At 42.1% G+C, this 11,910-nt stretch overlaps 1 protein-coding gene across 1 annotated transcript; it reads left to right on the top strand.

Moving 5' to 3' along the window:
- The first annotated feature begins 934 nt into the window (after nucleotides 1–934).
- On the top strand, nucleotides 935–11,433 carry LOC127010412 (transducin beta-like protein 3). The gene is made up of 15 exons (XM_050884469.1): nucleotides 935–1,192; nucleotides 2,352–2,403; nucleotides 3,978–4,170; nucleotides 4,473–4,647; nucleotides 5,089–5,265; nucleotides 5,778–5,950; nucleotides 6,380–6,579; nucleotides 6,841–7,037; nucleotides 7,199–7,311; nucleotides 7,687–7,895; nucleotides 8,166–8,324; nucleotides 8,724–8,998; nucleotides 9,168–9,411; nucleotides 9,615–9,802; nucleotides 10,282–11,433. The coding sequence occupies exons 1-15, from the start codon at nucleotides 1,164–1,166 to the stop codon at nucleotides 10,985–10,987; spliced, it is 3,090 nt and encodes a 1,029-aa protein (XP_050740426.1). The 5' UTR covers nucleotides 935–1,163; the 3' UTR covers nucleotides 10,988–11,433.
- The last annotated feature ends 477 nt before the right edge of the window (nucleotides 11,434–11,910 follow it).

The following is an 11,910-nucleotide window of genomic DNA, read 5'->3' as shown; positions in this document are numbered from 1 at the left end:
GAAGACAACAATAAAAGAGGTACTATTGTAAATTAATCGCCGATCTATTTCAGTACCTATATATATATATATATATATATATATATATATATATATATATATATATATATATATATATATATATATATATATATATATATATATATATATAATGCTTAATATATATACTACGGTACCGTACATATTCATTAGCGGCATAAAGTTGATTGATTGATTGATAGTTTATTGTTGCAGGTAAACAACAAGGGAGAAGGGAGGAACATGCCATCCCTACCCCCAGGCAGGACAGAGTGAGATTATACAACTATTAATACATGTGTAGGGAGCACCATGAAATTAAAAAGATACAATGGCAGAAAGGAAAGCACAACAAGGGAGGGGGCTTTTCAGCCGACTGAAGCAAAATCCAAAACCAATAATATCTCGATAGTACCTATGCTCTCTCACATGACGCTGATCTCTCCTCTTCCCCCTTTCCTGTCCCCTCCCTCCTCCCTCGGAAAGTTGCAGTATTGACCAAAATAAAATAAAAAAGTAGGATAGGCACTACCGCTACTGCAGTACGGCACTGGGAAAGAAAAAAAATGGGAACGCACTGCCGCAACCGCACTACTCCGGAAAAAGTACCGCACTACTGATTTTTCAGTTCCGCGCCCACCTCTGGTTATGTAACGCCTGTAACTCTGTGGGTGGATCACAAGGGAAAGCACCGATACAAAGGCTACATTGACAGTGCCCACGGTTATTTTCAACATCAAGTTTATGTTTAAATTTGGGAATTATAAATACGAGTTATGTTACAGCTATTTTAATGCAATATCTAGTTAATTTGATGTATTTTCCTAGCTTTATACTTTTTTTTTGTTGGATTTAACTTTAGAATAAGGTATTCTTTACGCTTTACAAATTTACTTAACACTTTTAACATCTGAGCACGACTACACGAGCCCCCACGTGCTGCACGGCACCACAACAAGCGAGCTGCGAGGAGCCTAACTGGCCCCATAAAACACCTAAGAAAAGCCCGCCAGCAGCGTCCAGCCCCCTCCAGGCACGCTTTCCTGCTTCACACAGCCCTGGGAAAACAATACCTTGAGCGGTGTAGAGCCTGTGTATCCATGGCCCACCCAGCCACCTGAGACACTGAAGAAGAACATGCGAGGATGGGGTCCAAGGCACTTCTCAAAAATAAGTAAGATGACGTTTGCTTATGCTTTTACTGAGATATATCTAACCCGTGCAGTGTTTCGTACGTACAAGTGCGTACCTCTTAAGGAAGTGTTTAGTACGTACTGATACCTTAGCCCTTTTAAACAGTTCAAGCTGCTGTTATTTATGTTTTTTATCTGTAATCCATTTTTGTTTTTTATCTTTAATCCGTTATGCCAGGAGTAGTAAGGAAGATACTGGAAACTCCTAAAGGCAATGGTTTTCATATTTATGCCTAGTTATTGAGAAAATTCATGCAGGTGTGATTCTCTTGCAAAATTTAAAGCATATTTAGTGAGTGTTTTATTCCTATTTCTACATATACGGTTTTACTACTTGAAAATATAATCAGTATAGCCTAGAGATATAGATATTAGACTTTAAAATAATAGGAAATGAGAACTGGTGATTGGTGGAGACAGGAGACAGCATAGTGTTATTTCAGCTGTGCGGTGGCGTTAACTCCGCCATGTGCCATCTGCTGCTGCTGACTGGCCATCCAACCGTTTTGTTACATATTTTATCCATATATTTCTATGTATTTGTTATGTAAAGAGATATGTATTTATCATATTTACTATATACATGAAGAAAGTGTGCAAATGAAACATAACAGTATACAAAACTCTATAAATAAATTTTCCATTTTTGTGTGACATCTTGACCTCCGAGATGGGGTATTATTGCAAATAAAAGTTGCAAAGAAGCGACACTTCGAGTTATCACATGATATTAATATATATACATCGATGGATTTGTAATTTTCTGGAGATTTTTTTTAGTAAGAAAAAAAATAATAATGCAAGAAAAATGCAAACTGACAGGACCTATTTCCACACCGAAAGTCAACACTCTATGGGTTAAGTTCTAGTTTATGATTCTCACAGGATTGAGATGTAGGTGGTTGTATACACGTGTGAGGCTGTCACTGTAAGGCAGAGTGAGGGTCTCCCTTAATGATGTTAAGGATGAAAATTTGCAATTTTAACAACAATTGTGTATATATATGCATGTATTCCAGTGATTGTATGCATGATTTACTGTATAATATTAGTGTCAGTGATCCACTTGTCTGAATCTGAAAACTTGTTTTATCAATGTTACCTTGAATGTCAACTATTTGTGTTATTTTGTATTTCCAGCTTCACAGTTGAGGCGAAGTATGATGCTTACTTCACGGGCCAGCGGGTTGAGGTGAGCTGACAACTGTGTTCTGTGTTCATGTATGCCATATAGTAGTTGTTCAACATTCATAATATTCATGATATGCACATGGAAAATCCTTGAGAAGCAAGTCCCAAACCCAATAATTCCTACCAGAGGAGGGATTAAAGGCCAGATGCACCTTGTGTTGGCTGCCTCCGCTGTTGTTGAGCATTTGAAGCAGTCACTCAATGTCTGAGGTCCATTCATCCCACTAGTTTTTACCAACAATGGACTATAACTCTTCAGTTGCCACCTAAGGAACATCAGAAACACTTAATTACAGCACAGAAATCTTGAAGAGGAATCTGAACCTGTTTCTGTAAAGCATCTTTGATAAACTCCCTATCCTATACAAATATACTCACTCCAATGGGAACAAAATAACTATATGTGTATTATGCACCAACCCTAGTTCTCTGAGCATTATTAACTCCTTCACTCCAGTGACGCCAATGTCGGCGTCCGACGGCGTCACCGTATGGAAAGGGTTAGTCCTCTTCTAAACCTCTTATTCCTCTTCTAAACCACTTAAGGGGAAATGGAAGAAGAATTTAGAGGAGGATTGAGAGGTTTAGAAGAGGATTAATCCTCCTCCATTTCCTCTTGACCCTTTCCGTACTGTGACGCCAACGTCTGGATCACAGATGGAAAGGGTTAAGCAAAAAGAAAGTAGTGTAGGACAGTGAAGGGGCAAAACTACCAAGTCGACCGTGGTGATCAAGATAAGACAGACACACCTCACCAGGGGTGCCAGGTAGCCACACTTCTCTTACATTTAGCCAATCAGTGGCTGGGAGAGGCAAGCTGTCTTGCCTGCTGCACCCTTGTGGGTGATATTCCCTATGTTATTCTTTATTTTACATTTTCAACATTTGCTTCTCAGTTTTTTGTTCCACTGACATGCCTCACTGCTGCATGGAGTGTTTTTTTATGATGTCCCTAATTTAATTGGTTAGCATGCCTAGCTATGAATCTGTAGGCCTGGGCTTAAATCCTGGCCTGGGCTGTCAGCATGCCACTCATCCATCTGTTCAGCCTTCCTTTCAGACTGGTTGATAAATGGGTACCTGGGGAAACCCAGGGAAGGTAGTCTGTGGTAACCTAGATGTTAAACTGGCCGTGTCCTCAGTCAGTAGGTTCTCACCCACCACAGGCTCAAGGGCAAGTGGTATGGAGAAGAGCACTGTGGCCACGTGCAGATAAAACATGGTCCAAACTTTACTCTTACTTGTTATATGGAAAATGTGCCCCACATTCATGTCTCAACCTATATAGAAATTCTTAAACAGAATCATGTTAATTAGAGGCTTCCCTGTACCCAGTTTTCCTGGAGTATTAGATCCATCCTCAGTTTACCTCAACATTTGTAAGTCCATCAAAATTACTATGGTCTCCTAACCAAGTTATCAAACCCTGTGAGTACGTAAGCCTGATTGTGCTAAATAAAATATCCTAACCCATCCAAATAGGTAAATAAATGGCTGCTGAATCATAGTATAGTCACAGCATAACTGATTGAATAGGTTAAAGACATTGTACACTATATTGTCCTCCCTACCCAGGTGACCAGTGATGGGTCTGCTGTGCTGTGTGAGTGTGGGGACAGCGTTGGGGTGGTGAGCCTGGCATCGGGGAAGGTAACAGGCAGCATAAAGTGTGAGGAGGACCAAGTGACCTCTATTGCCTTGGCTCCTGATGACTCCTTCGTGGTGGTGGCCCTCAAGTCCACCTCAGTCCAGCAGTACAAATGGCCCAGTAAGTACATCAGCAAAGGGATAGAAAAAAGCAAATAAATATAATGATTTGAAATATACCAAACTTACATATTGTTTATCAAATTGAGGTAAAATCAACAGAAGATGCTCCTCTTTCAACAAAATTTGCTTTAACTGTTATATTTTTTGGACTTAGTGTACTATTGTCTCATCAATACTTAGTTTTAAACCAACATTACATAAAAGATTGTTTTAATCCTTTATAAATAAGAAAAGATTAGAAGAAGAGGATGCTCATAAACTGTTTGGAATTTTTCTTAATTAATGTTGCCCTTAATACAGGTCTGGAGTTGGTGCGAAGCTTCAAGTCATATCACCGTGGCCCAGTGGTGACCATGGCCTGGGACAGCACCTCCACCCTGGTGGTGACTGGCGGAGCTGACTCCTCTGCCAGAGTGTGGGACCTTGTGAACAAATACTGCACCCACAGTCTTAAGGGTGCCTCGGGTGTGTTTGGGTAAGGCATATACTTGGATTGATCAGTTGGCTGAGTCAGTGATTAGCTCCTTCCACCTCACAGGGCCATCAGGGCTCACAGGTTCTATCCCAGGCTTTTGCATGTGTCAAATTCAGACTGACGAAATGGAAGTTTTGGGGGGATTTTTTCATCTTGGGATATTCTCCCAACAAATCAGTATGTGACAGGGGATATTTTTCTGGGAATCCAGGATGTATCTAGAACATCCTAGGGTGCAAAGGGTTAATGAAATATATAAATAAGTTAGTAATTGATCAAGTGATCACATGATGGAAAGGTTGATTGAATTTTGGAGTGATCCATCTTTCCCATACTTTCCAATTCCTTTCTTTGTCCAGTCATTGTTACATGTCTGCCATCTCCATTCTGAATGAAAACTACACACATGAAGGCTGATATCACAGTTTTCTAATTTTACAGAGCCATCACATTCCACCCTGATTTGATGAAGGTTCCCCAAGTCTACGGGGCTGTTGCCAACACCATCCATGTGTGGACGCTGGAGTCCGGCTCATCCTCAATGACGGCCACGTTGGCAGGGCACCATTCAGCCATCACTGCCCTCCAGGTGACCCATGACACCAAACACATGGTCAGGTGAGTGGAGCTCATGGCTCTGACATGTTAAGGAATGAAGATCTTGAATTTGATGTCCTTTACTTTCTATTCTTATTATGAAAGGCTTCTAATTGCTTGCATATGTCTGTCTTTTCTTTAAATTGAGGCTTTTCATGCTGCTTGATCTTTAGCAACCTACCTGTTGAGGCAAAGGATCTGCAGGTCATTCTGCACAATGTTGTCATTAGTCACCTTTGGTTCATGTCATCAACTCTGCCCTGAGGTACTTCCTGCCTCTCTGCCCCCTTCCATCCTCCACTTACCAATCAAATCAATCTGTCCCCTCTCATCACAGCATCAGTGCATTCAAAACCCCTCTTCATTTTCACATCATCATTCAAACTCCAAACCCCTGCAGGCTAATTATTTAGTGATGGTCGGGTTGTATATACTGGTAATTGTTAATCTCTGTTTTTATGTGTGTAAGAATAGGCTGTACCTGCCAATTTTTTATGCTGATTATGGTGGTGATGATTGTTGGTTATGTGCAGCTGTGGCCTGGATCGAGTCATCATCCTGTGGGACATGACCACCTTCACCAGCCAGAAGGTTGTGCCCGTGCTGGAATCCTTGTCTGGCATAGTGTTGCAGCCCCAAGGCACCTGCTTCCCTGGGGCTCAGGAGGATACTGACCACATCTATGCCTTGGTCGTGGGAGACAAAGGTTAGCTGCTTCAGTGCCTTCAGTGCTGCCTACTTGCTCTGGTGCTATTTTTTGTAACTTCTACATACACTGGCTAAAGATTGTATTCCCATCTGTCAGTACACTCCACCCATACACTCACAAATTCTGCAGCACCTTAAATATGGTTGATTAAGATTTTTAATGTCATTACATTAATTCTTGAGGCAGTGTTCTAGGAAGAGGAATGAGAAAAGTTAGTAAAAAAGTAGATAGAATTAGCTTATCATTTCACTTATTTTTGCCCAGAACTCATCTTAGAATGATTACATGACCTTTTTACTCACTACCCTGCCTCTATAAAAAACTGGGTCATTGATGATGAAGATGACAACTTTGTCAGTATTCTATGTAGGGTAATTGCTTTCTACTGCTGCCATTGCTTTTCACTGACTGTCGTTGCGGCATCAGGTGTTCCCTCAGTGTGGGAGGTGGACAGTGGCCGTGAGGTGTGGCGAGCGCCTGAGCCAGTGATGAGTCAGCCTGACAAGGAGGGAGTCACGCTGGTCAATCACCTCACCTACTCCAAGACTCTAGACTCCGTGGTCATGACTACTTATGATCACTCTATACTCTTTGCCAAAACTTCTTCCATGAAGATTTGGAAACAGGTAGCTATGTGTTTACCCACAGTTGATGGCCCATACTTTTAAGAAGTCAGTTATTTGTGTGCTTGCATACTTATATTTTGGATGTAGGGAAAGTAACTCCTGTGGAAATGCTATGTTTGAGGGTGTACTATGTAGTTATAGTTGGTTCAGCCATTGTGGGGGGCAATCTCTTCACTCCTCTGATAAATCGTTATATGTATTTGATTATAACAAGAATATATAAGGCTTTTGGTGTCAATAATAACTTGTATTTTCTTTCAGCTTGCAGGTTACAATGACCAAATTTTGGATGCAGTGTTTGTGGGTGCAGGGGAGAGTCACCTGGTAGTGGCCACCAACAGTATTCAGCTGCGTATCTACCACTGTGAGAGCTTCAGCTGTTGCCTGGTGAAGGGCCACACTGCCCTGGTGCTGGCCCTCGCCCGGCACCCAACCCTGCCAACCATATTTGCCTCCAGGTCTGACTGTACCTTTGATTATAAATTATTATAAGAGCTTCATGATAAAAAAAACTCGGTAAACAATGTTTAGATTAGCTATACAGTAAAGTATTTGAGGAGACAATATTAAGCCAATAAGATGGTGTTCTTACTAACAAATTATGATTTCTGTCCTGCAGTTCCCATGACAACAGCTGCCTTGTGTGGCGTCTGACGGAGGAGGGCGGGGCCGAATGCCTGGCCAGGGCTGTGGGGCACACCCTCAGTGTTGGCAGTGTGGCCCTTGCACAAGGTCTGTTACAGCCCTCCCAGTTCTGATGACATTTGAATGAATATACCCTGGGTTCACTTTGTAACTTCTTTTCATTTGCTTGTTGAGTTGCAGGCTGAGATTTAAACATAAGAATTAACATGTAGAATATTGTTGGTGATGTAACAAAAATATATTTTCAGAGGTTTCCTTAGTGAGTGTATTTTTAAATTAATTTGTATCTACTTTCCATCCTGCATTTTCAGTGATTCAGGTTAGTAACGCTGGTGATAAGTAGTGGTGATGGTGTTAGTAAGGCAGCTTATCAAATGAAGTGGCCCACCCCTTCAAATCACATTCATTTCCCACTCTTGCACTGCTGCTGCAGACCCTGACGCTCTCTCAATGTTCCTGCAGATTTTATGGTGACTGGGAGCAAGGACATGTGCATTAAGAAATGGACACTGGGGAAGGAGGTCCTGGAGAGCAGCAAGGCAGAGGTGGCCTCCAGTGTTGCCCTCTCCTCCAGCCACACAGAGAAGGCCCATGAGAAAGACATCAACAGTATGTGTGTTTCAGTGAATGGCAAGCTAATAGCAACAGGTTCTCAGGATAAAACAGCTAAGGTGAGACTTTATAATTATTAAACTGGTGAAGGAAATTCAATGCTTAATAGTTTTAATGACATTAACTGCACCACAGATCTGAAAGTTATTGCAAACAAGAAAGAAAAGTACATGTATATATTTTTGATACCAGTCAGATGTAATTAATTTGTGCTTTGTTAATATTACTACAAGCATTGCAAGCAAAACTTCAAATAAAGTAAAAGCTGGAGATCAGGTTAAAACATCAGAATCTTGGAGGAGTCAGCGTTGGTGTGTTGGGCATTGCAGGTGTGGGACAGCAGCAGTCTGGCCCTGCTTGGGGTGCTGCGGGGGCACCGGCGGGGGATTTGGTGCGTCCAGTTCTCTCCTGTGGATGAGGTGTTGGCCACTGCCTCGGCTGATGCCACCATCAAGATATGGACCATGACTGACTTCACTAACGCTCTTGTAAGTAGTAGTGGAAGGGAGCAATAGATAATAGATTAAGAAACCCCTTAGGAAGTATCTGTGGGTCAGCCTGGTGAATCCCAACCATAATAATATACATGTAGGTAATGGTTGACTCCCAGACTAACCTGTTTTCAGTGATAGCATTGAAATGCAGCCCAGGGATTTGTGGATTTTGCTGCCATGAATGTTGAAAGATGCCCATTATGTTTTGATGGTGAAAATGGAAAAGTGAAATAAACATTACTTCATCGTTAAATTCTAAATCCACTTATTTAACTTTGGAAAATCTCAATCCATCTTGTCACTGTCACTTATGAATCAGTAATACTTTCTTTGTCAGGAGACAAATGTAAAAGAAGCATTCATATACACATAGCAATCCTTTTTTTCTGTCAGACACTGGAGGGACACAGTGTGAGTGTGCTGCGGCTGTGCTGGGTGTCAGAGGGCCAGCAGCTGCTCTCCACTGCCTCCGACGGCCTCCTTAAGCTGTGGACAATCAAGACTCGCCAGTGTGTGCAAACCTTTGACGAGCACCAAGACAAGACCTGGGCCATGGCCGTGAGCGAGGACGAAAAACGGGTGGTGACTGGAGGAGAGGACGCAGCGTTGGTGCTGTGGAGGGACGTGACTCAGGAGGAGAAGGAGAAGGCAGCAGAGGAGGCAGCTAGGTACAGCACTAGGAGGGTTCTGTCATACATGTGAAGACCTGCTTTCTTTTGTTTTCGATTGCCTTTTACCTTCCTGTTGTGTGATGTGTTTGGTAATGTTTCTTGTAATATGCATAACCTGGGAGTCACTTTAGTCTTGCATACATGACTTGTCTTTTTCTCCATTCAGACTTGCTGCAGAGGAACAGACTCTCTTGAACCTCATCCAGAACAAGCAGTGGACGAAGGCGCTGGGCATTGCCGTGCGTCTGGGGCAGCCTGGCCGCGCCCTCAAGATCATGAAGACACTATTGGATGAGACCCCAGAGGAGTTGCCAGCGGTGATGGCCAAGATGCGGCTTGACCAGGTGGCTGCCCTTTTGGAGTTTGCCACATCCTGGAATACCAAGACCAAGGACTCCAGGGAGGCGCAGGTGAGGGCAGGTGATGACGAGGTAGCTATTCAGTGATAGGGTACTTTTTTCTTTGTCATAGCTCTCTTAAAATAAAAGGACTAGTTCTGAGATTTTAGGAAAAGAGTGATCATTTTTTAATCTGTCTCAAGTTATTCTCAGTGTTCGCAGAGTAGGAAGTGGATGATAGATATAATAGTGGTGGTAATTGCATTCTCTGGCAGAGTGTCCTCAATGTTGTGCTGAAGACCTACCTGCCTGAGGAGCTGGAGGCCCTGGATGGCTGGCAGAAGACGTTGGAGGGTCTGCTGCCCTACACCGAGCGGCACCTCCGTCGGGTGTCTGCCTTGCACCAGTCCTCAGGCATCTTGAACTACATGTCTTCCTGCCTCACGCTAGCGCCGGACCCAAGGTGAGCAATCCTACCACTGCCAGCTAGATCCTCTGGGTTTGTTGGTTTTGATTCTTGCCTGAGATATATGACCAATATACTTGTTGGTGATGAGCTGTTGTGACTATTACCAAACTTACTGATTGTTACCAAACTCAGCATATTATATACCAGAAAAGTTGGGTATTCATTGAGACAAACCTTGAGACTTCCACTCTTATATTACCATAGTCTTTGTCAGCAGAGGACTATGCAAGTTTTAATATTGGGTTTTTGTATTTTCATTTGAATCATGGGTCATCTTTAATTCCTCCTTCTTTCTTTCAGTGTTTTCCCCCATAATAGATAAGCATCCAACCATCCCTACACTTATTGTTTTCTACAATTATTTACTCTTCTTTTTCCCTTACATTCTCACTTTTTGTCATATCTGTAGTGTACTTATATGATTTACTGACTTTTCATGATACTGACATGTATTGTTTCTTGTGGCCTTTCAGCACCCTCAAGGCTCCCCCAGTGATGGAGGAGGCAGAGCTCCTCACACTGATCCCTGCACCCCAGCCTCTCAAGAGGGAGAGTGAGGAGGAGAGTGGTGATGATGATGATGATGATGATGATGATGATGCCATGAAGGAGGAAGAGGATATTGATATGGAGGTTAAAATTACTCTTCAGAATTCCATCATGAAAACAGAGGAAAGTGAGAGTGAAGAAGAAGACGAAACAGAAGTAATTCCTACAGTCAAAGAGGGAACTGAAAGAAATGATGAAGTTGAGAGTGATGAGGATGAGGGTATTGAGGAAGGCAGCAAGGAAGACAGTGATGAGGAAAGGACTAGTGGAGTTCCTCTTGCATCACAAGATGACTTGGATGCCAATTTTATCATAGAGAAAATAGAAGGAAGTTCGGGAAGTGAGGATGAAGAGGCTTTCTCAGATGGGGGCAATGAGATAGAGGAAAATCCAGGAACCAAAAGAAAGGGCTTTTCTGTTGACCAGCTCCAGTTAGAGTCGAAGAGCAAAAACAAAAGACTAAAAGGATCTGTTGAAAAGGGAAAAGATTTTCATATGAAGAAGAAAAATAGAACTGGGATTGACAAATTTAACAAAAATAGGAATCAGGGAGAAAAAGAAAGGAAAAAGGGGAAAACTGTGCCCACCCGACAAAATGCAAGGGGAAGGAAGAGAAAAAAGGTAACATAGAAACATCAGTTACATTGACACTAAATTTTTATATTATTGTTAGACAGCTTGGGGGGTAAGGATTGTGCCTGGTGTTGAACTGATGTTTAAATATTTGTATTACCTGTGGTCCATCATTGGCATTTATTATGAGATTGGCGTTCATTAATCATATAATTTATGTCAGTGAAAAACACTGATTCCCTCATTGCCATCACTATCTTCACCTCATTTCTCTGTGCTGAGTGGAAGCAAGGGATCCATAAACTCAAGAAACAAGAATTTGTTATTGTCAGAAAAAAAAAAATCATTCAGTGATATGTTTGTTTTGAGTAATGCCTTTTTAAGGGTATACCACTGCAATATTCTGTCCCAGAAATGAGTGGTGTGTGTATGTTGATGTACATATGCAATTGAAGGAAATGTTTGAAATGTGTAACATGGTCTTTTTAAAAAAGTTAAATATTTTGATGCATTTTTAGTAAATCCTTATTCGACGGGATGCATGTAGCCTATGAAAGCAGCAACTTCATGGGATGCCTGCAAGGACTGTTCCATTGACTGGCTTGGTACTCTGTGACTGAGAGTGTTGGGGGAGTTCATATTCAGTATTCTTCCTGTGAACATGGGAGTGAGGCAGGCTGCATCCCTGCCCATCACATTTACACATTTGTATGGACTTCTCTTTAGGCAGAGTTGTGAACCAATCTGAGTATCTATTGGACATGGTCACCGACCTTGTTTTTGCCAATGATGCAGTAATCCTTGCTGAGTCACTTCTGGCTCTCATGGCACTGCATGAGGAGTCAAAGCCATTGAGGCTTCAGGTTTCCTGGGCCAAGACCAAGGTTCAGGTGTTTGGAGGGCTACTGGATTAAACTGCAGTCTGTTCATCTGTTTGGCAAGGACTTTGATATCTTGGAAAATTTCACGTAGTAGTTTGG

This window comes from Eriocheir sinensis, chromosome 43 (genome assembly GCF_024679095.1).
Source record: "Eriocheir sinensis breed Jianghai 21 chromosome 43, ASM2467909v1, whole genome shotgun sequence".
Lineage (NCBI taxonomy): Eukaryota > Metazoa > Arthropoda > Malacostraca > Decapoda > Varunidae > Eriocheir > Eriocheir sinensis.
Note: the sequence above shows the minus strand (reverse complement) of the source record. Positions and strands in the feature narration are given on the sequence as shown.

Bases quoted from the DNA above. Each gene is read 5' to 3' on its own strand.
- LOC127010412 (XM_050884469.1), top strand. From the start codon at position 1,164: ATGGGGTCCAAGGCACTTCTCAAAAATAA. The intron at 2,404-3,977 runs GTGAGCTGACAA...CTCCCTACCCAG, and splicing joins TCACGGGCCAGCGGGTTGAG to GTGACCAGTGATGGGTCTGC. The intron at 5,951-6,379 runs GTTAGCTGCTTC...TTGCGGCATCAG, and splicing joins CTTGGTCGTGGGAGACAAAG to GTGTTCCCTCAGTGTGGGAG.